General features: G+C 34.3%; 3 protein-coding genes across 13 annotated transcripts; 1 reads left to right on the top strand and 2 right to left on the bottom strand.

The window, feature by feature from the left end:
- The first annotated feature begins 458 nt into the window (after positions 1-458).
- On the top strand, positions 459-13,138 carry LOC123216862 (phospholipid--sterol O-acyltransferase-like). 5 transcript variants are annotated; one of them, XM_044637476.1, is made up of 16 exons: positions 459-754; positions 1,238-1,373; positions 1,509-1,653; positions 7,285-7,454; positions 7,577-7,632; positions 8,112-8,325; positions 8,410-8,587; positions 9,329-9,428; positions 9,983-10,077; positions 10,836-10,887; positions 11,005-11,076; positions 11,237-11,405; positions 11,488-11,592; positions 11,672-11,756; positions 11,836-11,926; positions 12,666-13,138. In XM_044637476.1, the coding sequence occupies exons 1-15, from the start codon at positions 485-487 to the stop codon at positions 11,915-11,917; spliced, it is 1,929 nt and encodes a 642-aa protein (XP_044493411.1). In that variant the 5' UTR covers positions 459-484; the 3' UTR covers positions 11,918-11,926; positions 12,666-13,138. The 5 variants fall into 5 exon arrangements, 4 of the variants coding, with proteins under 4 accessions (XP_044493411.1, XP_044493410.1, XP_044493409.1 ...); XM_044637475.1 differs by having other exon boundaries at positions 7,556-7,632; positions 8,413-8,587; XM_044637474.1 differs by having other exon boundaries at positions 7,556-7,632.
- Positions 13,139-13,380: 242 nt separating this feature from the next.
- Positions 13,381-15,275, bottom strand: LOC123216863 (rho GDP-dissociation inhibitor 1-like). Of its 2 annotated transcripts, XM_044637480.1 has the most exons (6): positions 15,025-15,274; positions 14,621-14,920; positions 14,373-14,436; positions 14,065-14,283; positions 13,742-13,866; positions 13,381-13,576 (listed from the first exon to the last, which is right to left on the bottom strand). In XM_044637480.1, exons 2-6 carry the CDS (start codon positions 14,843-14,845, stop codon positions 13,508-13,510), a joined length of 702 nt encoding a protein of 233 aa, XP_044493415.1. In that variant the 5' UTR covers positions 14,846-14,920; positions 15,025-15,274; the 3' UTR covers positions 13,381-13,507. The 2 variants fall into 2 exon arrangements, with proteins under 2 accessions (XP_044493415.1, XP_044493414.1); XM_044637479.1 differs by having other exon boundaries at positions 14,621-15,275.
- A 1,377-nt stretch (positions 15,276-16,652) lies between these two features.
- Positions 16,653-21,720, bottom strand: LOC123217176 (protein NPGR2). 6 transcript variants are annotated; one of them, XM_044637988.1, is made up of 7 exons: positions 21,294-21,719; positions 21,105-21,152; positions 20,695-20,973; positions 20,320-20,575; positions 18,283-19,499; positions 17,559-17,712; positions 16,653-17,104 (listed from the first exon to the last, which is right to left on the bottom strand). In XM_044637988.1, the coding sequence occupies exons 3-7, from the start codon at positions 20,920-20,922 to the stop codon at positions 16,785-16,787; spliced, it is 2,175 nt and encodes a 724-aa protein (XP_044493923.1). In that variant the 5' UTR covers positions 20,923-20,973; positions 21,105-21,152; positions 21,294-21,719; the 3' UTR covers positions 16,653-16,784. The 6 variants fall into 6 exon arrangements, with proteins under 6 accessions (XP_044493923.1, XP_044493928.1, XP_044493924.1 ...); XM_044637993.1 differs by lacking the exon at positions 21,105-21,152 and having other exon boundaries at positions 18,283-19,058; positions 19,233-19,499; positions 21,294-21,718; XM_044637989.1 differs by lacking the exon at positions 21,105-21,152 and having other exon boundaries at positions 20,695-20,938; positions 21,294-21,720.
- Positions 21,721-25,401: the final 3,681 nt, after the last annotated feature.

The following is a 25,401-nucleotide window of genomic DNA, read 5'->3' as shown; positions in this document are numbered from 1 at the left end:
CACGGACATTTCAAGGAAGAGTTGCCGAATGATGAGGTGTGAAGAAAAAGGGACCTATTTAAAATGGAAAATAAAAAAATATTGTTATTCTTATTTTTATTTAAAATTATAATCTATATATAATTAATTTGACGAAAAAAATTAGATTGAAGATAACAATTCATCATTTTCTATATAATAAATAAATAATATTATATATAAAATTTTATATATAAATAATAATATATTATCATCAATTAAATAATTAAAAATTAAAATAAAATAATAATTATTATTATTATTATACATAAAAATTACGTATATAATATTATCACTAATAAGTCAGCTATCCCTTCCGCCGTCACTTTTGGCAGGTGCATCCAACGAAACCACAGTCCTTCCTAACGGGACCCTTTTTACTGATCATATAAAAGGCGAGATTCAAATCAAACGATAAAAGGGCATTCTAGGAAGTAAAAAAGTCCCGTGTCACAGAGAGCACCAAATGGTCAGAACAAGCTCCGCTCTTCCAATAACAGTTCTACCACGTCGTTTCGTCTCCATCTCCGTTGTCGTCATCCTCATTCTCCTTTTAATTCTTCCTAAAGCCTCCGCAAATGGTGGAGGCGAGTTCAGTGGAGAGTACTCCAAGTTATCAGGAATCATTATACCAGGTTTCGCCTCCACTCGACTGAGAGCATGGTCAATCCTCGACTGTCCTTACTCTCCTCTCGATTTCAATCCTCTCGACCTCGTCTGGCTCGACACAACCAAAGTAAATTTTCACCGTTATAACTGTTCTGTACACTCTTTTGGTGTTTGTATTGTTCTTTTTAATTGCGTTTGCGTATTGCTACTTTATGTTGCTTGTTCATTTTCGTCGAACTCTCGTGTAAAGATGAATGGTTTAGAAAGATTTATGATCTTGTTTTCCTTCTATTGTTTGTGTCTCTTGAAATTAAATAGTCATAATATTCCATAATTTTTTTTCAATGTCATTGATTATTGTTGCCAATTTTTTTAAAGGTAAGGTGTTGCTCTTAGACCTTTCAGGAGAATTTAATCAGATAGACATAAGTTCTCACGTTTTAAGTTGGTTAATATAATTCTGTTTGTGTAGAGAGTAGATGTGAGGCCACACGTAATTAGATATTATGATGAATTTTCAACAACATTAATTTATAAGAATTGTTTAGTAAAAGAGGTGATGATGAATTGTATAGCATGAACCGATGGTTTTTATTCATGTGTCACGCAGCTTCTATCTGCTGTGAACTGTTGGCTCAAGTGCATGATACTAGATCCTTACAATCAAACAGATCATCCTGAATGCAAGTCTCGGCCAGATAGTGGTCTTTCAGCTATTACAGAACTTGATCCAGGCTACATAACAGGTAATCTTTTTTTTTTTTAATATCATTTTGCTAATTTTTCAGCTTGCAGTATGTGTACAGGATATTTTGATTTTTTTTTTCCTCAGCTTTTTCATGTAATTACATGCTCAACTAAAACTTGCTTCACGGTTTCAGGTCCTCTGTCCTCTATATGGAAAGAATGGATAAAATGGTGCATTGAGTTCGGCATAGAAGCTAATGCAATCATTGCTGTTCCATATGATTGGAGATTGTCGCCATCAAAGCTTGAAGAGCGAGACCTATATTTTCACAAGCTAAAGTTTGTATTTTCCTACATACATATCTTTAACGCATACTGTTGTTTGTAGCTATAGGAAACACCTGTAGATACATTGCTTTTCGCTACAACATAAACATTAGTCCAAACAAAGCACAATCTGCTACTGAATTGAAAATTTTGACACTGGCTATGAAAGTAGTTCAAATTTGTAAAATACTGAAATTAATAGTTTATTTTCCTTCATCTTTACTGTTACAGAGATACATTTATATACATATTAGGTATTCCGTATTAGGAATATGAATATTTGATTCCTATATTTGATTCCTATAATTAAGCCTTATTTACTAATTTACAGATTCTGCAACACTCCCCCTCAAGCTGGAGCATAAATATTAATCATGCCCAGCTTGTTACAAAGATAATCAATTCGAACCCCATTTATAGCCTTAGTGAAAATATCTCCTAACTGTTCTCCAGTCTTCACATATCCTGTAGAAATAAAATTCTGCTGAATCTTCTCTCGAACGAAATGACAGTCAATCTCAATATGTTTAGTTCGTTCATGAAACACAGGATTAGAGGCAATATGAAGAGCAGCTTGATTATCACACCATAATTGCGCTGGTAACGATATCTGGAAACCCACTTCAGTCAAAAGTTGATATACCCACATTATTTCACACACGGACTGAGCCATAGCTCTATATTCTGATTCTGCACTAGATCGGGACACAACATTTTGCTTCTTGCTCTTCCATGATACCAAATTCCCTCCCACGAAAACACAATAACCAGTGGTAGACCTTCTATCTATCTTGGAACCTGCCCAATCTGCATCTGAGAAACATTCAATATTAGTGTGACCATGATTTCCATACAGTATGCCACGTCCAGGAGCCCCTTTCAAGTAGCATAGAATTTGCTCTAAAGTTACCCAATGATCAACCGTCGGAGATGACATGAATTGACTTACAACACTGACAGAGTATGCAATGTCAGGACGAGTCACTGTAAGATAATTTAACTTTCCCACCAATCTTCTATACTTCTCAGGTTCTTCAAACGGTTCACCATCTTTTGTAAGTTGGAGATTAGGAGTCATCGGAGTGCTACATGGTTTAGCTGCCAATTTACCTGTCTCAGTCAATAAATCAAGCACATATTTTCTCTGAGATAGAAAGATACCTTTCTTACTTCTCGTCACTTCAATACCTAAGAAATATTTCAACCCTCCTAAATCTTTTGTTTGAAACTGAGTATGAAGGAATGATTTGAGAGAGGAAATCCCCACAGTATCGCTTCCAGTAATGATGATATCATCAACATAAACAACTAAAAGAATACTACCAGCTTCAGACTGTCTATAGAAAACTGAATGATCACATTTGCTTTTTATCATGCCAAACTTTTGAACAGCCTCACTAAATTTCCCAAACCAAGCACGAGGACTTTGTTTCAAACCATACAGGGATTTGCGAAGACGACAAACCTTTCCATACTCCCCCTGAGCAACAAACCCAGGTGGTTGCTCTATATATACTTCCTCTTGAAGATCACCATGCAAGAATGCATTCTTGATATCCAGCTGGTGTAAAGGCCAATTATAAGTAGCTGCCAGAGAAATAAATAAACGAACAGATGTCAGCTTAGCAACAGGTGAGAAAGTATCAGAGTAATCCACCCCATAAGTTTGTGCATATCCTTTAGCAACCAGGCGAGCCTTAAGACGAGCCACTGATCCATCCGGATTAACCTTAACTGTAAACACCCATTTGCATCCAATGGCTTTCTTGCCTATAGGGAGATTGACCAAGTCCCAAGTACCATTATTAGCTAAAGCATGCATTTCATCTATCATAGCCGCACGCCAACCAGGATGAGATATAGCTTCATGAGTGGTAGTAGGAATAGAAATAGAATCGAGTGATGCAACAAAGGAACATGAAATAGGGGATAAATGACCATAAGAAACAAAAGAAGAAATAGGATAAGTACACTGTCTTTTACCTTTGCGAAGGGCGATTGGTAGATCAATGTCAGTAGAAACTGGATCTGACGAAGAGACTGGTTCAGGACATGCATCTGGGGTTTGTTGACGTCGGGAATAGACCTGTGTAATGGGTGGTCTGACAGGGTTTGATTCTTCAGGTAAAGAAGGTTCTGAAGAACTAACAGTTATAGGGTGAGATGAGGTAACAGTATACACCAACAAATCATCATCCTCCCTCGGAATGGTGTAAGCAGGAGAAGTGGAGAAGAAAGGAATATTCTCCAAAAAGGTAACATCAGCAGACACCAGATATTTGTTTAAGGTCGGACAAAAGCACCTATAACCCTTTTGAAGACGAGAGTAGCCAAGAAACACACATTTTAAAGACTTGGGGTCTAGTTTGGTGACATCAGGACGAATATCACGAACAAAACAAGTACTGCCAAATATTTTAGGTTCAATAGGGAATAAAGATTTATTTGGAAAAAGAACATTATAAGGAGTCTGACCTTGAAGAACTGAAGATGGCATGCGATTAATCAAAAAACAAGATGTTGAAACAGCATCAGCCCAAAATTGTTTGGGAACTTGCATTTGAAACAAGAGTGCTCGAGCTGTTTCAAGCAGGTGTCTATTTTTTCTTTCAGCTACTCCATTTTGAGATGGGGTGGCAGCACAAGAAGATTGATGAAGAATGCCATTATTTTTCAAATATGACTGAAAGGATTCAGAAAAGTATTCCTTGGCATTATCACTACGTAAAGTCTGAATAGAAACATTGAATTGTGTTTTTATTTCAGCATGAAAGGCACAAAAATGCGAAAACACTTCAGAACGATTTTTCATTAAGTAAAGCCAAGTCATACAAGAATAATCATCAACAAAAGTAACAAAGTATTTAAATCCAACTTTAGAAACCATAGGACAAGGACCCCAAACATCTGAATGAACTAACTCAAAAGGAGAGTTAGCTCGTTTATTGACTCTAGACCCTGAAGACAGACGATGATGTTTGGCAAACTGACATGACTCACAATTAAATGAAGATATATGACGAAACTGTGGACATAAAGTCTTCAACACTGGTAGAGAAGGATGTCCCAACCGACAGTGAGCTTCGAATGGGGTCAAAACACTAGAACAGGCAGTAGACCTTGGTGTTTGCATATCTAGGATATAGAGACCCCCAGATTCATGTCCTCTACCAATAATCTGCTTCGTCGTAAGATCCTGAAATAAACAATGATTAGGGAAAAATGAGACACAACAATTAAGAGCACGAGTGAGTTTACTCACAGAGAGTAAATTAAATGAAAACTGTGGTAAACTCAAAACAGATGACAATGAAATTGATGGAGTTGGATTAACAGTGCCAGAACCAAGAACAGATGACATTGATCCGTCTGCTAAAGTAACACTAGAAGGGGATGTAAATGACTGAAAGGTTGAAAAGACACTAGGATTACCTGTCATGTGATCTGTAGCACCAGAATCAATGACCCATTTGGAGGAGGAGGAAACAAGACATGTATTTGATTTACCTGACTCAGCACTGGCAGTGATAGAAGTCGATGAAGACTTTAGTGAGTCTTGGTACTGAGAGAACTTGGCATATTCTTCTGCAGAAATCATAATAGCCTCTCCAGACAATGAACTGGTAGCAGTGTTAGTTGCTGCAACATGTGCTGATTGAGATTTTGAAGCACGATTTAGCAATTTTCTACAAGTGCGCTTTGTATGGCCTGGCTCATGGCAATAATAGCACACAATCCCTCCAGATTCCTGACTCCGATCAATCGCCCTGTCATGGTTACCACTGCTCCCTCCTCTATTACCAGTTCTATGATATGGACGTCCAGTTTCAGCACTTCGACTAACAAGAGCGCTATTATTCTGAAATGATGGGGTGCTTTCTGTACGAAGTACCCTAGTAAAAGTGTCATGCAAAGATGAAATCTCAGGACTCGCAAGAATTTGAGACTTGACAGTTTCGAACTCAGATGGAAGACCCGCTAGGAAGCTCATGATGGCCATTTGTTCTCGCTGAACTTGTTGAACCTTGACATCTGGACTAAAAGGTAACAACATATTAAGTTCTTCATAAGTCCGTTTGAAATCCATGAAATAAGAAGTGATAGTCCTGTCTTGTTTCTCTGCACGATAGAAAGCTTTGCACACCTCATATATACGAGAAAGATTACCTCTTCCAGAATACAAAAAATCTAAATATTCCATTAGCTCCTTAACCAATTCACAGTGATTAATTAAACTTACTACCTCACTTTCAATAGAATTCCGGATCTGCAAAAATAATCGAGCATCATCTCGCAGCCATGCTTGTCTAGTACCATCCACAGGAGGAGCTTGCGTAAGGTGATCATCTTTCTCTAGACTCAACAGATACAATCGAACCATTTTACTCCATTCCAGATAATTAGAACCATTAAGCTTATGTTCAGTGATTTTTGACATTACAGGAACCATCTCTGCCATGGTTATCGGTTTAATATCTGCCATAATAGTACTCAACACAGCCGAATAAAATCAATAGCGAAAAAACCCTTGCACAAATTGATTTCTGCAGTAACTAAGATCTGACAACACTGCACAAGCGACACAGAACAGTGAAAAAGAAGCGGAAACCTGGTCAGAGAGAGAGATTCGTCGACGGCGACTGTTCCGGCGACGTCGACGGCGCGTCCGACAGAGAACTGTGACGGAAGATTAGCGATCTGAACGATCGGCGTCGTCTAAGTCTCTCTGTGCTGGCGGTGAGAATCAACACGACACAAAACAAGGAGAACTGAGTGTTCGTTTTCAGAAGGAACAGGCGGCACGTGTGGGTCACGCGCTGAGCTTCCGGTGGCCGGATTCTAGACAACTGACGATCGGCGAAGCGCGCTCCTTTCTAGGACGGCGGTGAAAACTAATGGTCAGTCTACACCAATAAACTACGAAATTGCTCTCAAGGGCTACGAAATTGCTCACTCAGGCTAGAAGAAATTTCCGTATTTGCACACCAGGGCAAACCGGGCTCTGATACCATGTAAAATACTGAAATTAATAGTTTATTTTCCTTCATCTTTACTGTTACAGAGATACATTTATATACATATTAGGTATTCCGTATTAGGAATATGAATATTTGATTCCTATATTTGATTCCTATAATTAAGCCTTATTTACTAATTTACAGATTCTGCAACAAAATTTAACAATAGTTTTTCCCTCTTTTGGATCCAGAAACAAGATTAGAGCAACTGAATTTCTTCTAATTGTCTATAAAGCTTTCCTTTATATATATTTTTATTTACCTTGTCCCATATTTTGACGAATTTCTTCTTATGCAAGAACGTATGATACATAATATGGTTGTTTCTTGAGAATTGAAATTGACTTGAATGTTGATTATGGTGACACTGCTTAATTATTGTTACATTTCTAAAACTCAGAGAAGAACAACATCATTTTTCTACTGAAATGAAAATGTGTAAGTTGAAGTTCCAGTATATGTCGTTGATACTGATGTCAGTGAATTCTTTTCGTTGCAAGAATAATTTTTGAAATAGTACATTCCTTATTATGTTAATCTTCTGTCCTTAAATTGTGTTATGAACATGGACTTCATGTGTTTGAATGAGGATTGAGAGTTTTCAAATATATTGTTATCATTACAGGTTGACATTAGAAACTGCCTTGAAACTTCATGGTGGCCCTTCTTTAGTGTTTGCCCATTCGTTGGGTAACAATGTATTCCGTTATTTTCTGGAGTGGCTTAAGCTAGAAATTGCTCCAAAACAATATGTGCAGTGGCTGGATGAACATATTCATGCCTATTTTGCTGTTGGTATGATTGCTTTACATCAAATCTATTTTCTTAGAAGGTAGAGTTGCTTAGGATGATGATATATGACATTTATTTGGCTATATTCTGTTTCTTGATTCCAGGATCTCCTTTTCTTGGTGCAGCTGAGACAATTAAAGCAACACTCTCTGGTCTCACCTTTGGTCTTCCTGTTTCTGAGGTTTTCTTTTTACATTTCACTTCTAGTAGTTTCAGTTTTGTTTGATAACTTGATGGTCTATTTTCCTTATCTTACATAAAAAAAGTTACTTCTCGAATATGTAGTTGTGTTACTCAGCATGGAATTTTCTAGATGAAGTTGCTTTAGTCTGTAGTTTTAGGTGTCTTGACATGGTAGCTAGCTTGTTGTTTGGGATTTTAGTAACCTAACTTGGTTGGATGTTAAGTGGAACTGTCATTATGGTTAAGTACCAAAATGTTTTGTAAGGGTTCAAATGTTAATCTTATGTTGTGAAATAATTTCGCTATGATGTTTGTATTAAATTAGTTTATGTACAGTGGTGTAGTTTAATTGAAATTGAACCAATGTGACTTTTGCTAGTTTTTCAAAGTTGGTGGAATTTATAGTACTGTTATTTGTTGCTCTTGGTTTGGTTGCTCCTTAACACATGGATAATATTTATTTTGGCAAGGTATCAGGGAACAGCTCGATTGATGGTTAATTCATTTGGTTCTTCATTATGGATGATGCCATTTTCAAAGCATTGTATAGGTGATAGCACTTATTGGAAGCATTTCTCTGGGAATACCAGAAATGGTCATCACGCTTATCAGTGTGATGCACAGGAGTTTCAGTTAAACTTCTCTGGATGGCCGACTAATATAGTCAATGTTGAAATTCCTCTAGTACATGGTGAGATCGCGGGCTCTTTTAAGAATGATTTATGAGTAAAATGTTGTTATCTTGCTTATATGCTCTGTTTACCTCATATATTAGCAGGATTGGTATCCTATCCATCAATTTCAGAAGAATCTGAGACCAACTTATCCACTGTGAAATGTGGACATCCTAGTCAACTATCCTTCTCTGCTCGTGAAGTATCAGATGGTGCCTTTTTCAAATCGATACAGGATTATGACCCAGAAAGCAAAAGGCTCTTGTATCTATTAGACAAGTGGGTGTGCTCTTACCAATAGTTAATTCAGTTTTTTTGTACCTTATGTTATGTGCCAACTCTTTAATGTGAAAGATCAAATAATGAAATTTTTCCCATTAATTTACCCTGGCCAAGGAAGAATCCACTTATCTTCTGAGCAACTTTTTGGTGAACCCCAAGATTACATCTTTTGCTTCAATTAAATAGACTTCATTTTATTTTTATAATCATTGTTACTTTTAGAAGGTTATTATAACAGATGCTCAGTATCCATGCTAGTAATCAGCTATGGTTTTTAGCTCCTCTCACTCCAGTTCTAAGGTGATCTGCTTGATAGTGGGATACCTTTTAGAAGTTTTTGGAAGGAAGGATATTCATGATTAATGCCCATGTTGGAGATAGAGTCCCTTGGTGCTATTCTGCAATGTAAATTTTGTAATGGAAGAAATAAATTATTAAGGGCCTGAATTGAATTTTTCAGTTGTCTTATAGAATCTTTTCACAACTTTAATGTTGTTGTTTTATTATAAATGTTTTACATTGATTTGCATCTATGCCATGTACAAAGATAAATTCAGACAAAGAAAAAATTTTCAAACGTTTCATTCACAATCTGTGTTCATATTTTGGTGATTTAATTCTATATAAAAACTTCTGTTACTACTACTCTTTCTTTGAAATATATAGAGTGATCAAATATAAATGATGTGCATTATTCTGCTTTCTAATATACCTGTGTTTGCAATGCTTTATTTTTAGGTCATATCATAGTGATCCTGTTCTAAATCCTCTTTCACCCTGGGAGAGACCACCTATAAAAAATATTTTTTGTATCTATGGAATAGACTTAAAGACTGAGGTAAACTGCATTCTCCAAATAGATATGAAAATCTAATTGTCTTGGACATTTCATTTGTTATAACTTTATAATTTGGATGAGAGGCTGTGGTATTAATATATATGTTCTGGCCTTCATATTATTTAACTTTATTGAAACAAGTTGCAAAGTCATTTATTTTTTAGTCATAAAAGATGGTGAGACTTCAGTGAGGAATACATATTTCTCTGTACTAGTTGTCTATCCCAAGTTTGTGCAATAGGATGTGTGGTGCTATTCTACTTATAATTGGTTATTAAAAAGCGGATTTCCAGTTTCAATATTTAGCTTTGTGGAGTCTATGAAGGATTTATCTACATGTTTGGTTCTAAAGCAGCAACAGAGTGTGTATTGGACCACAGGTTTTGTGGTCATTTTTGTTGAATATAGTGTTTACATTTTTTGCACATCATTTACAAATCCATTTCATTATATTTCCCTTTATGACTGACAAGTATGTTGATTCCCATTCTATGTTTAGATTATAGCCTTGTTATGATGAATTATAGTTTTGATTTATTGGCAATGAAAATTAGGTGGGATACTATTATGCGCCAAGTGGCAAGCCTTACCCTGATAATTGGATCATAACAGATGTCATATATGAGATTGAAGGATCTCTGTTGTCAAGGTAAGACCATACAGGATCTATACACATGCAAGAACATAAAGAAGAATTTCTCGATAGTATCCGCCAAAGTACTCTTACATTTTAATTATCCACCAAATACTCTACATCCTTGAGCATATGTATAAAGATCTGATGTGAAATACAATGTTTTATGTCCTTTTCCAACAGGAAACTAATGGAAGAAATGTTAATACTAATAGAAGCTGCATGACCTATATTTAGTTTTCTATGCTTTGAATTTAACTGCCCTTCTGCTTTTCAAAGCTCAATCAAGCGATTAAACAATGATTCTACCTGTGGTCATGATTTCATCTTCTGCATAAACAATTATGAATTTTGAAAATTTTTGTAGTTGAGTGTCATATTAGATCACGAGAGTAGAATATACACCACTCCCCTTGCTTCATTTAATATGGAACTGTCTTCTAGACATCTGCTGCTGTGAATTGTTTATTACTAAACTAAACTTTCTGCCTCATTTTTTACTTTGTATCCATTCCTACCAATGCTTAGTAGAATCAGTGATATCACCTGTAAATTCCATCACCAACAGCCTTCCAATTTTCCATTTCAGTAACTTGAAATTGTGTATTGGAAATAGATATGTATGTATAACACATTATATATTTAATACTCAAACAAAGTTGTTGTTACAGTTTTTGCTTGTGGCTTAAGCAGAGTTGTACCAATATTTAAAGCATACTAGAATCAATCACCCTGTAAGTGGTGACATATATTTCTGTATTGATCTGGGGCAGGTCAGGGAGTCAAGTTGAAGGAAATCCAGGAAGAGCAAGTGGGGATGAGACGGTAAGCCTAAGAAATTGACTTGTCATTGTTTTTTCAATCATAATTTTTATCTAAGATCCCTAGCATCTATTTTATGACAAGCTAGTTACTTTTCCAAACTGCATAGTTTTGTTACAGGTACCATACCATTCTCTCTCCTGGTGTAAGAGTTGGCTTGGACCAAAAGTAAACATAACTAGGGCTCCTCAGGTATTGAAGGCGGTGCAGCAAATAATGTATGTGTGTGTTTGCATACATGCATGTGTGGCATGCATGAATGCTTGGGCAGGCCTTGCATTCTCTTCTTTCAACAGCTCTTTAAAGAGCGTTGTGAGAGCAGAATATTTATTTCTTTCTTTTGAAATTGCAGTCTGAGCATGATGGATCCAATGTACAAGTTGAACTGAATGTAGGACATCATCATGATGCCGATATAGTTCCTAACATGACAAGAATCCCAAGGGTTAAGTACATAACATACTATGAAGATTCTGAAAGTATCCCTGGGAGGAGGACAGCAGTTTGGGAGCTTGATAAAAGTAGGTGGAATAGTTACATAATACTTGTTAGATTTATCTTTGGCTATGACTTTCACATCAAATTGGCACTATCTTCATGTAGCAAATCACAGGAACATCGTTCGTTCCCCAATTCTAATGCGGGAGTTGTGGCTCCAGATGTGGCATGATATTCATCCTGATGCAACATCAAAATTTGTAACAAAAGGTGAATCTGGCATCATGTTTCTGTTTCTTCTCTTGGGATTCACCTTGATCTTTCTTAACTGATAAATAATATACAATAGCTAAGCGGGGACCTCTGAGAGATAAGGACTGTTACTGGGAATATGGGAAAGCTCGCTGTGCATGGCCTGAGCACTGTGAATATAGGTTGCTAATCTTTTTTATTATTATTTCCTATATAGCTGAGCTTTTAAGAGAATGTAATATTTTATTTTTGGTGAGGCAGGTATGTTTTTGGGGATATTCACCTAGGACAGAGCTGTAGGCTAAAGAATTCTTCAGCGGATCTGCTCTTGCATTACGTATAAAATCAGAAGGTAACTCCGTTTTTATTCTTCTTTCTCCGTGAAAAGTATAGTTTACATATTAAGCGTTGATCATGTGAGGAGCTTGTACTTTGCAAACCCTTTGAATTGACCTCTCATAACAATTCATTTTCCATTATGATTTTGGTTTATATTAGATATCCGTGAAATTTTGTTTTTTTCTTTTTAATGTTGTCGTCATTTTTTCACCTAAAGCCTGCCAGAACTCCACCACCAGTCTTTATCCGTTGAGGTATTAGTCCAGGTCTGTTGTCAATGTATTATTGTTCAAATAAAATTTTTTGTGTACTGATTTTTCGTATCATGTAATTTAGTAATTTTAGAGTAAAAATAAAATAATATTTAATCATATAATAATATATCATTATTAGTATTTATTATAAATATAGCTAATATTATTTATTATAATTTTATTTTTAAAATAATAAAATTATATATATGAGTAATTTAAATATCAATAATAATATATTATTATATAATATTTAAATTAAAAATTATATAATATTTAATTATATAATAATAATAATATTATTATTATTATTATTATACATAGTTTTGTCTGCTCTTTGACAAGAGCTGAATGAACTGAAATGCTTACTCTGAAATTTCAAATCAAGGAATACGAGTACAATTTTTTGTACAGTCCCCTTCAGTCTTGTCATGGCTCTTGAACAAAAGGATGTTGGCATACATAATTTATGCAATATTTCATTCGTCGTTGTTCTTTCAGGTGACATATCACGCAATTCAAGTCGCAGTACGATCATGGTCATAATTACTTTGAATGATGAAGCCCACAAGGATCTAGTCTCTTATAATATGTTGTTACTGTAGCAAGTCATTTTTTGGTATAACACGGAACCAGGTAAGTCTCATCGTTGGACTGCTTGTTGCAGAATCATCTGAGATCTGACAAACTTTAGTTACCTCGGTGTTGCAACTTTGCTCCAAGCCTTTTTTTGAGAACCAAATAATTTGTATGTTTCGGATGTTGACCATAGTATAGCGTAGATTAATGGAGAAATGTGTTGGCTTATCTGCGACATACGCGATCTGGGAAGAGCAGTCGGCAGTCAAAACTTCATTAAACAAGACTAGACCCTGCCATTCATTTAGATCGTTTACACTTGTAGTCATTCATTTCAATTTCTTGATTTTTAATGATGATATGTGAAATAATAATTGAAGTATATTGGTTCTTCGTTAACTTGCTCTCTTAGTTGAACCAATATTGTCGTTTTAAGTGCCATATGTTATGACTGATCTACTCCTGCAGCTCACAACATTCAATTATCCTCTGCTTCCATTTGCCAGAAGTCTCAAAACTGTGTTTTGATAATCCTCTGTTGCTTGTCTGTTCAGACTATAAGTTAAATTCATAGACGTTAATAGTCATGGAAAATGGTCATAGGATGAAATCTGCTTTTTTCAAAGTCACAAATCAATAAAAGAAACTGAACTGTAATAAAAATTCCCTACAAAGTAATGTTTAACAATAATTTAAAGAAACAAGTGTTTAGGTCATATGACAGTATAGGAGAAAAGACTGCGAGACATGAAAAAATAATTGGGCTAGTTGCTCTTCTTGATTTCGAAGGAATATTTGAGTTCCATATGACATCTTCTATCATCATCTTCGAACTGTATGAAACATATTAAGTTTACTTCTGTGAGGAAAGCTGATATATGTCGATTAATAGAAAATAGACACATGAAAAACTTTGAGGGAAAAAGGTTCAATAAATATGACAGACAGTCTTGATTATAGCAAGATAGTCCTCTGTAATTGCAGGCAGTGAAACTAACCTTAAGCTTTGCTGAATAAATACCCCGAGCTAGCACACCAGATGGAGTTATCTCCTCATCCAAAGTATGCACATATGGTTCCCGCTGAGGAGCGAAAGTGCCCAACATCCCTTTGCTTTGATCAACTGATAATCAAAGAATAAGAAAACACTTACATTACAAAATATGATCCAGATCCACAAGAGTTTCAACCAAAAAGTGAGACTGCAAAGCCTTCACCATCCGTACGAACAGAAAGCCGGCAGCTTGCTTTGCTAGTTAACTCATAGTTTGGCCTAACTTGTTTAATTTAAACCTTAAATGTTGAGGACAAAATGCTTCACCTTGGAGCCCAGCCTTCCACACTGTGTTGGAGTAAGTTAGACCAGAAACAATGTTGTGCAGAACAGTGAATGTTAATTTCAGCTGATACCGAGATCCCTCCCTGAGAGTGAAAAGAACACCACTCTGATTTTCAGCTACAGGCAAGGGAGTATTAATTTCCCCAAAGTCATCACATATGATTCCAATTGAATGAAATTTTACTTCAGGTTCCATTTGCCCTAACAAAGTAGAAATCAAACATTATCAGTGAAGGAGAAATGAAATTGGGGAGTAAAAGATTAAAACATTAAACCCCTGTAAAACAAACCATTTAAATCGCCTTCAACACAGCCAAGCAACTGCTCTTTCCACCTCCTTAAGCTATCATCATCCTGCCAAGCAAAATTGAGACTTCAACCATGTTAGAGCTCAGCCAACAGCCATACCTTCAACTTTCTTGAGTGCTTTTAGTTTTAAAAGATAGTTTATGAGTAACTGCGCAAACCTGAGAAACCCCAGAAATTTATGGCATCTTGAACGAAAGAGTAAAAAATGAAAGAGAAGAAGGAAAAATACCTTGTCTTTCTCAACCTGTTCCTTAAGAGAAAGCAAAGGCCCGGGAACAAAACCAGCAGTAACAATTCCAGCACCTTCCTTGCCATCTTCTGCATCTTCATCTTCATCTTTATCATCAAACACTTCACTTGGCGGTTTTTCACTTTTCATTTCTCTTAGCTTTTCTTGCTTCTCACCAACAACACCGCTTGATGTCCCAGCTTCTGCTCTCTTTCCACCCTCCATCTCCCTCTCCCTCTCCCTTCTTCTACAGTAACTTAACAATCCGTAAAAGGGCTCCAACCCTTTTCAAGTTTTCCACTAAAACTCGATAATTAAAAAAATAAAAAACAAGAAAAACTTTAGTGCTCAAAAGATGACAAATGACAATGAAAAACTTATCAATAAACAGTAAGAATACAGACAGAACTCAAAATCGTATTAGCTTCCCTCTCTCAGTCACTGTGTGTCTCCAACACTTTTTATGTATTTCTTGCAGGGGAGGGAGTTTGTTTGTTTGTTTGTTTGTTGGTCTGTCTGTGTCCGTTCCTGTCTTAAAAAAGAGTGATGAATGCGTGGAACGGATAGTGTCGGCGTCAGAGTCCACAGTGGAGACCACAAAGTTGAACATAATTTTAATCATTTTCAACAAAATTATCGATTAATTCAAAAACTTTGGAGGAGCATCAGACAAAAATGTTAAAATGTAAGAGCGGACAGCAGTAGTGACAATGAGAAGACTGTTTAAGTGGGAGAAAGTAGTGGGGACCAGACCAGTGAGGCGGTCAAAAATGGCAATGGGAAAAGCTGTGAAGTCTTGACTATGGTGGTTCAGCATCCGCATGATGCATGTTGTGCTTTCACTTTTTTTTTCTTTCTATTTTAAATTTTTTACAAAAATAACTAATTTCTTGTTATATATAATTATTTTATTTAAGCGGGATGACTGTTTCCCACCCAAACTTTGGTGAGGCGATTTTCCACGCTTTTGTCATTTTCTTAAATTTGTTAATAATTCTCTTAAATTTTGCATGTAGAGCAGAAAGACAAAGTTACAGTTTGTATTTACTGAAGTTAAATAATGTTTACCTCCTAAAATTTATAAATTTTTTTCCGTTAAAATTCCATGTAAACACTCCTAATACACTATTTAAATAAATAATTAATGTATCATTATATAATTAAATGATTTTAAATTAAATTAAAAAACTTAATTCCACCTAAGATTCAATTTTAAACTTATATTTGTAAAGTTTCAAAAACTCAGATATTTATTATTAAAATTAAAGATAAAAATATCATTAAACTAAAATAATAAAACTATATAAATAAACAATAATAAATTATTATATAATTAAATATTATTTTATTTTTAATTTTAAATTATTTAATAATATAATAATATATCATTTTTTTATATTATTATTTAAAAATCTAATTATTTATTTTTATTTATAATTTAAAAAGTATATTCATAAAGCTTTTTTTATTAGCACTTTTGACAGCCGTCAGCATCTCCGACCACGTTCTCTCTCCCTTCCAGCTGTAGTCGTTTTCTTGCTTTTTTTTTTTTTTTTTCTTAATTAAACCATTCTTCTGCTAAATTCCTAACTCCATATTATCTCAGTGAAATTGAATGAACAAAAAGACGAAGAACAGGTATTTATTAACATATGAGTATTCAAAAAGGAACAACACGTCCCAAATTTATTTGTCTTCTCCCCATTAATAGTAGCTAGTGTTTCTCGTGAACTTCTATTTTTACGAGCACCCACTGGTTCAGGTAGACGATAGCCATTAATACAAAAGGTAGCTTCACCTTGACTGAAATGGGGGCATCAGCTTGTCTTTATCATTTTATTGAGGATAAATTAACTAATTGGGCCACCTCGAGAAATTTTAATCAACTAGTTTTATCTTTGATATTGATGAACATAAAAATTGCAATGAGCTCTGGAATGAGAATCGAATCAAATTTTATATCTAGTTTTAGCTTGAACTTGATTTTTTTTTAGTATAATTTCAATTACAAACAGAGCCCATGAATGAAATCTATCAGAAAAGGGACTTTTCTTATTGCTATTTCGGTTATTAATACAACGTGAAATACAAATTAGTTGAAGAAATTCACAAAAAAATGAAAAAAATTGTTACAGTTTACAGACACAAAGTTTGCAGGGGCAGGTCATCTGAAGGGTTCAACCGGGGCTGACTCTTCAAGAGTTGCTGCTACCTGAAAACATTCAGCAGCTTCTAGCGCTGAACATTTAGTACCCTCGGATTTGTAAACCAGGCCAAGATTATACCATGCAAATGGGTTCATTCTATCAAGCCGAAGAGCAGCCATCAAAAAGCTCCTGATGACTGCATTTGATTTTTCACTTAGCTTTTTAAGAACCAAGGCTGTTGATATCAGGCTTGGTACATGGGTGGGATCAATATCCAAGGCACTCCCAAATGCTTGTAAAGCTTCTTTATGGAGACCCTTTCTTTGATAAAGTACACCTGTGAAATCAACAAATTTCAGATCACTCAAAAAACACATTAAAATGAGTCTATTCCACAGAGCAACAAGCCCTTCCCATCCCCAATCATTCTGGATGAAAGGAAGCTGACAAGAAGACAAATAATTTAATGGATTTATCTTGTCCCAGAGGCAAAAAAACATAAACAATTTGGGAAGATGAAGCATATCAATTTACAGCTCACAACTCCTATTTTAAGGGAGCCAAGGAAGCAAGCATCTGAAAAAAAATACTAAATTTGTGACATATTTTTTTAAGAAATCTAGGAGAGGATACCCTAAAATGAAAAATTTTATACCACTTTTTGAAATATTGAGGAGAAAATCTAGCAAACAAAAAAATTGTGTAGTCACTGAATGTCCAGGAGCTTATACTCATTGCAAATTAAAAAGAACTTGTGAAAATAATATACACTGAGGGATAAAAAAGTTAACCTGTTGCATAACATCTAGTAGCAGAGAAAGAACCGATGGCCTTCGATTTGGAAAGGCAAACCTCAGCATCACGCCACTGTGACAGGCTTATGTAGACAAAAGCCAGATCATGCCATACGTCCAACTCCAAACTACTAGCCGGATTTTCACAGCCCTGCCATGGATGGAATAAAGAAAATAGTTTATAAAAACTTGTTACCTTGAAGCAAATTTACTCCAAATGTAGCATTCAATTGAAAAAGATCAAGGTTTGGCAAAGGGACCCAATAATTGAATTTTCAGAGTAGAAGTCTCCTATCTGTTATTTAAATTTAAATATAACCAGCCTGGCTGAATTAATAACATCATAGCCCAGCAGATACTATTCATTTGGAAACAGAGCCAAAAAAATGTTAATCGCATAGGGCTGATATCAAGTTCTAAGAAAACATAGGGCTTTGCCAAATTTTAGAAGGAAGATACTTCTTCCACCTTCCCAAGCTTTTGCAGGAACCTTCATTTATATCTTGCATTCCATAAAGAACTAGCGTTTTCCCCCTAAAAACAGTGACCTCAAAGGAAAATTTGATTCCTCAAACAAAAATCTTATTTAACCACCAACAAGGATGCAAAGTACGTAGATTTTGGGTAAACAAGTTTCTGAAGTGTTTCATTTATTCCAATTGATAAAATAATCAGTCTATAGCAATAAGTTGAATAGGAGATTGAATATTAGTAAACTGACCTTGTGGAGCTTCCTCCCAGAACTGAAGGTTTTACTCTGAACTTGAAGAACAGCAAGAAGCTGAGTATATGTTTCAATAGCAGTCTTTACCTGACCCTGTGCAATTTGAAGCTTAGCTTTAGTTCGCAGCAAGTTTCCCTGATCCCACTTCCCAGACTGATCTAAAGCAGCACTTATAATACTTTCAGCATCTGCAAACCGTCTCTGAGCTGATAATATCCGTGCCATCAGCAACCATCCTTTGACATTAGACCCACCATCCAGTTTTAGAAAAGATTTGGCATAATAAAGTGCAGCATCCAACTTCCTCTGCTCAGCGTTTTCAAGGCTGAGGTGGTATAGAATATTTGGGTCTCTCATGCCTGTACTTCTCCCAGTGCTTTCCAGAACCTTAAGTGCCTTAGACTGCTTGGTGATTCTCTCCGAATCAGTGATGGTTAATTTACATTGGGCTGAAAGTGATATACCTAACAAACAATTGGCAGTGCTTTCCAACTGATCACACTCACCCTCCAAGCACTCAAGAGCTCTGCAAGCAAAACTTGTCCCTTCCTCTGCAAGATCAGGGTTTTCTGCACAAACCTTTGACGCTAATAATAAAGCTGAAACACACCTTGGGTCCTCTACACTACTCAACAATTTCCTCAACAGATTCAAAGCAACCGCATCCTCACCTGCTCCATGATAACAGAAAGCTAAAATGTAGTACATTTCTTTCCTACTGATAGTCCCAGGAGGCAGTTCTTCAACTTTATTAGCTAAAGACCTCAAGTCACCTGAAATGGACAGAGCAAATGATAGGTGATCCAAGATTGATGGATCCCAAACAATTCTTTTAAGAGAAACTTTTCGCAATAGTATCATCAATAGAAGTATAGCTTCTTCGATATTGTTTCGGGGTACAAATGAAATATCCATTAGGGTGCGTAGGTTTGGAGGGATTGTTTCACCTCCAAAATACAGCAAAAAAACAGCAAACTCTTTTTGAATCTTGGCAGTAGTTTCAGTATCGAGGTTCCAATGATGGAGGAGAGCTCGTCGGTAAGACAAGACTGCCTCACGAGGAGAATCGGCAAGTTTCCATAATTCTGGAAGCAACTCAACAGCCTTGCTCACTGTCTCCTGCAATTTACAGTCAGCACCAAGGTTTTCAGGAAAGCCTTCAGGTAATGAAGATTCAATAATGTCCAGAATAACTTTGCAAGCTTGTGCAGCTTCTGCAAGAATGATTGAAAATAATATACATTAGATGATGATTTACAATTCAAGCTGTATACCACAGAAATATTTGTTTTGCTTTTGGGTTCCTTAATAGATACAACTGCTTATGTGGATGAGACAAAAAGAGCTTTTTGGATCCTTAATGTACAAGTGCATACGAGGATGAGACGAAACAAGAGAGTATAACAAGAGAGTATAACAAGCAATGAAGAAACCATTAAACCAATGAATACAACCAAAACCATGTGAAGTGTCCATGGATTAAAGGGATTAACATATTGCAAAACATCGGCAACCACAAACTCAAGATATTGAGCTCTATATAAAAGATACCAAGTGCGATGTCAGCTATGGTGCTCAAAGTGATTTGGATTCAAGTTGTTAACAGTTAAAATAATTAAAAAAGAAGTCTGTTTTCACTTTGAACAACTGGGTACCATAGCATATTGCATTTAATTGTTTTCCATTTAGGATTGGGAGGAAAGTGACAATACTTAGCAAATGAATGTCCTAGAGAAACATAAAAATTAAAAAGCTCATTTAAGTTTCAACTACCATACTGTGTTAAGAAATTAAAAAAAAAATCAGTTCATTCCATGCAGATATTACAGCAATTGAAACAACAAGACTGTTCCCCGTATTTAAATTAAAAAAGAAGCTGCTCTAGATTTCAAAAAAATTCTACCGATAATGCAGAATCTGTAATATTTCCAATTAAAAATCAATTTAAAGGATACTGAAAAATTTCGTGATAATGATAAACAAAGGAGACCAGATTATGATAAGAATCGAATTGAACGTACAACAAAAACTTACCTTTAAATCTCCCAAGAACCTGCAATGATTTTGCTTTAAGAAAGATAGCTTCTAAAAGCAAACTGACAGCCCGGTTTGACATTGGTGGTGATGCAAAATTTTTGGAATGTCTTTTATGCCGTTCTCCTCTTTTACTAGCAAGTGTAATTTTCATCTTGGGAGTTGCTGCAGCAATATCTATTCCTTCAAAAACATGTAGAGCAGCTTCTATATTTCCTTTCTGATATTCAATTCTTCCTAACAATGCTCTTGCTTCCTGAAAAATACAGACAACATATACATCAAAAGCGGAAAAAAAAAAAAAACATGAACTGAGTCCAAAAAATGAATGATGAATTCTGTCACTTGTTACATGAGGCACTTGTAGAAACTAACCTCATAATTCAAAGAACTACTCTCACGCAGAGACCACTCTGCTTCTTCTAAATTGCCAGTATCTGGCTGCTTCTCAGCCTCACAAGGTCTAGAAGAATACCCGCTTGCTGAACAATTTTGAGATTCAGAAGATGGTATCATTTGCCCTGCTGCTTTTAGTTGCTGCCCTGAGAAGATGCACTTCATAAACTTCTCAAACTCCGGCTTGATTCTGCCTGTTTTCTGCATGCACTATAATGTCCAACTAATGAAAACAAAATGGGAATGAATTTCAACACCCTGAAACACAGGAGACTTAAAATTCTCAGGAGAATGACAAAAAAGAAACTTTAGCAATATTCAAACCATAAACACTTGATCCGACAAGAAATTGATAATCCAAACCAAAAACTCATAAATGTTTCACCAACCCCGATTCAGGAATTGCCTCAAATTCAATTAAAACGTCCCTCTATCAACTACCTCGTGATAATTCCAATAAAAAAGAAAAAAAAAGCTTCAAACACAAACCAGTAGTGAAAATACACCATAAGGGAAATATCTAATTCTAAAAAAAATATATCACAATCAAACATATAAACTAATCCAAAAGGACTTACCTCTTCAATTTCCAAAAAGAAAAGCAGGCAAAACGAGCCAACCACACATCAACAACAATACCCATCTCCTCAATTCTGCTTATCCCTTGAATGAATTAAAGCATCCATCCAAAGCAAAACCTTTCGAGAATCATCCCTTTAAAAAATGTTCCCTTCACTTATATATATATATATTTTTTTTTTTTTTTCTTTTCTCTTTTGTCCCCTTTATCAAATTTACAACTTCCTTTTATATACAAAACAATTCTGACCGTGAAAAATTACAGAGCATATAATTTAAATTGAATTGTAAAACAGAAGATTTTTAGGATGAAAATCAAGAGGATTCTCTTGTGTTCTGGGTCCTACTCCCAGATGAAATTATTTTTTATTAATTGCAATTCAGATTTCAGTTTACGGGAAAGTTGTTACCGCGCAGATTCGTTCTTTGTGTTGCCGTTTTAACGGCTGTACCGGAATATATCATGTCATTTGAACGAGGGTGCGTCAACTCATTGAAAACATTTCAAAGATTGGACCGGACACATCGGTCTGCTTATTAGATCGGATTGAATCAAACAATTTAAATAGTTAAATTAGATAAAAAATATATATTTATTACTGTTAACATAAAAAATTAATTTTTTTTTAAAATTTGGTTATTGAAACTTGGGAAATTATAATAAATGCCCAAATTACCCCTCTATTAAACAAAAATGTTCAATTTCACTATTTCTAACAAAAATGCCCTATTTTTTTTAAATACCAAAATTACCCTTCACCACATTTATATAAACTCTCTCACTCTCACTCTCATTACATGCATTTCTTATATAACTTAAATACTCACTTTTACTCTCATTTTTACTTAACATCAATTACTACAGTCGTTCAGAAAGAAAAAATTCATATTTTTGAATTCGAATCGAAAAATTTTAATTCGTAAAAACTACATTGAAAATAACATGTTATGAATAAATAAATATATTGAAATACTCTAGAATGTCAATAATAAAAAAATTACTCGAAAATCTAAAAAAATATATCTGAATTTTGAAAACTATACGTTCAAATAGCTTATGAACGAAAAAATCGATCAAAAATTTCGTAATTACATTGTAAAACGTATCTAAAAAAGTACATCGTAATTACAAATATCAAATTTGAAAATTACATATCAAAAAAGTCTAGCGCAGTCACAAACAAACTCAAAATCATAAAAACTGAAAATCATAAATTTGATAAAATAAAAAAACTGCATAATACACATTGAAACAGTTTTATTTTGGCCTCCAAATTTGGTGCAACTAGCGAAGCTGATTGTTGTTATAGAGCTCGAAACGAGCTTTGCGTTGATATATTACAGACCCCGTAACTCCTTCTGGATCAAAAGTTATGGTCGTTCAAAGTCTATCTCATATAGACCCTATAGTTTTAAAAAAAGTTAATTTCCACCCAACCCACGGTTTTCACAGACTGCCCTACGATTCAGTATAAAATTTCCCACGGACCCCCGTAGATCTCCCCCTGTTCCCCCTCCCCCTAAAATTTTGAAAACGTTAAATTTCCCTCCCCCCCCCCCCACCCCACGGGCACCCGTAGGAGTTACTACAACGCCGATAGATCTAACCCATTTTCCGACCAAAAATCGGTATTTCAACCTCTAATTTCAACACAAATCAAATCTACACATCCAATAACACAAAAACCCTCAAGAAATTCAAGCAAAACAACCAAAACTCAAAACAATTTATGTATTGTTTAAAATCGAAACCCTAAATATTCAAACCTCAAAATCTCCCTCAGTCTCAATGATTCTAACAATAAATTGATTCAAATAAGAAGTGGGATGATGTACTAACTTTATTTGTTATTTTCGGTTATCAGAAAACATAAAAAGTCGACGAAAAAGATGAAAACCTGTTGACCCGTGGGAGATTCAAATTTTCTCTGATTTTAAACAGCAAAACCATGGGAAATGTAGGGTTTATATATATGAGTAGTTTGGTCATTTCTCAAATTGAGGGTATTTTTGCTTAAAGCTTAGAGTTTTGGGCAATTTTTTAACACCTTCTAATTTTGGACATTTATTATAATTTCTCTTGAAACTTAAACAAAAAATATCATTCACCAATTTCCAATATTTATACCCTTAAATTTAGTTTATTTTAAACTTAAAGTAATTTAAATTTAATATTTTAAATAAATTATTTTAAATAATTAATTAATTTAATAATCAATTAAACTATTTAATTACTAATTAAATCAGATCGACCCTTTTACTATGTCCCTGTCAAGTCCTTTTGAAAAACATCTTTAAAAACATAAATGTTTAAAGTTTTGCACATCTTTGAGTGAGTAGTTGGATTGAAGTTCTGGTAAGCTTTAATTATTTTTAAGAAATTAATTATTTAATTAATTAAACTAATTTGTATTAAACCGAAATGGTACAAACCTTTTCCCCTTTTTTTGTAATTATAATTGAATTTAACAAAAAGATTAACTTCAAGGTTCAAACAACAAATGAAAATCAAGGGCATTTTAGTTATTTTCGTTAAAATCAACAATGGGGGGTTCATAATTTTTAGAATTTGGTATATTATAGCATGTCTCGTTAGAGCACCAAATGAGTCAAAGTTACTTTCAAATTAACTTGATTATTGTAAAGTCAAACTTCTTGTTACTTGGTTCGGTAAATTTATAACTTTGTTAAAGTATAATATCAATAAATTTTTAAAAATTTAAAATCATTCACTTACACTCTGACAATTTTATTTTTTGATTTTAATTATAAAAAATTACTAATAAATATATAATTTATAAAATTTAATTGTAATTTTTTAAATCAAATTCGAGTCAATGGTTTTTATCTTGAAATCAAGCCCAATAATACTTACCTCAACTCAATTGTAACCGTATCCTTGGCTTAATAGTGTTATAATGTTGATTTCGCGATGTGTGGGGTAATTAAAAATAGGTTTTTGCTCATAAAATTTGAATTCAAAACAAGAAATAATTCGATATTTCAAAAGATTACATCATTTTTGTCTTAACTACTTATGCAACAATTTACTTGCCTACTTTGATGACTGCAAGACCAAAATGTTCTACAACCCATTATAGATTTACACCAATTATGCCAGAAGTAGCTTTATTTACCCATAAACCCATATTCAACCCCATGTTCAAATTGATTTTCAAATAATAAGTAAAAATCATGTGGTACTTAGTAGACAAAACGGTTTTTAAAAAGATTACTATAATATGTAAATAAATTATATAAACTTATTTATACATCTAATATAGTAGTATCTAATTTGATGATTTTGAAATAACGAAAAAAGTAAACAATTACATCATCCAATCATAAATTATTATGTCAGTTTATACAGATAAATTTGTATAATTTGTTTATATATATAATTTTTGTTCTTTTAGACATATTTTCAAATAATCATTCAAAACTAATGTCGGGCTTAAAAAATGAATTATAAACCTATACACACCCCGTTAAATGGCTTACACCATTTGACCCATTAAAGTTTAGCCATTCAAATGATGGAAATTGTACTTTCCTCAAACCTAGGGTGGGAAAAAAGAATTCACCCTTAAAAACTTGGGTTTAAAGTGAAGTAGACATTAATTAATGAGGCGTTGGCCGCTCATATTAATTTGGCGGAGACTTCGATAGCCTAACATCATCTAAGTTGTTTGAGATTATGATATGTTTATGTTTAGAATTAATATTTCACGTGCATGACTTTATTACTTTACCGAATTTTTTCAAAGTATAAAACTAGTATTCATTCACATAAAAGGGCAGACCGAGATGGGCCAAGGTCAACTAACCCTCTTGACTTTTAAACAAATTTAGCCTGATATACACAGAATTTCGTTGGCCTCCCTAGATTTAAAAAAAATCCATTTTACATATATAAAATATTAATATAATTCTTAAAATTTTAATTTTTTATTGATTTTAATATATTTTATTTTTATTCAATATCGACTTCTCTTAATTTTATTTCTAGGTCTATCACTGTTTACATATCATATCTTATATATAAAAATAAAATTATGCAAATATATAAAAATTAAAAAAAAAACCAATTAAGCATTAAAAACATAA

The sequence above is a fragment of the Mangifera indica genome, chromosome 5 (assembly GCF_011075055.1).
Source record: "Mangifera indica cultivar Alphonso chromosome 5, CATAS_Mindica_2.1, whole genome shotgun sequence".
Classification (NCBI taxonomy): domain Eukaryota; kingdom Viridiplantae; phylum Streptophyta; class Magnoliopsida; order Sapindales; family Anacardiaceae; genus Mangifera; species Mangifera indica.
The sequence above is the reverse complement of the archived record's forward strand: the minus strand, read 5'-3'. Positions and strand labels throughout refer to the sequence as shown.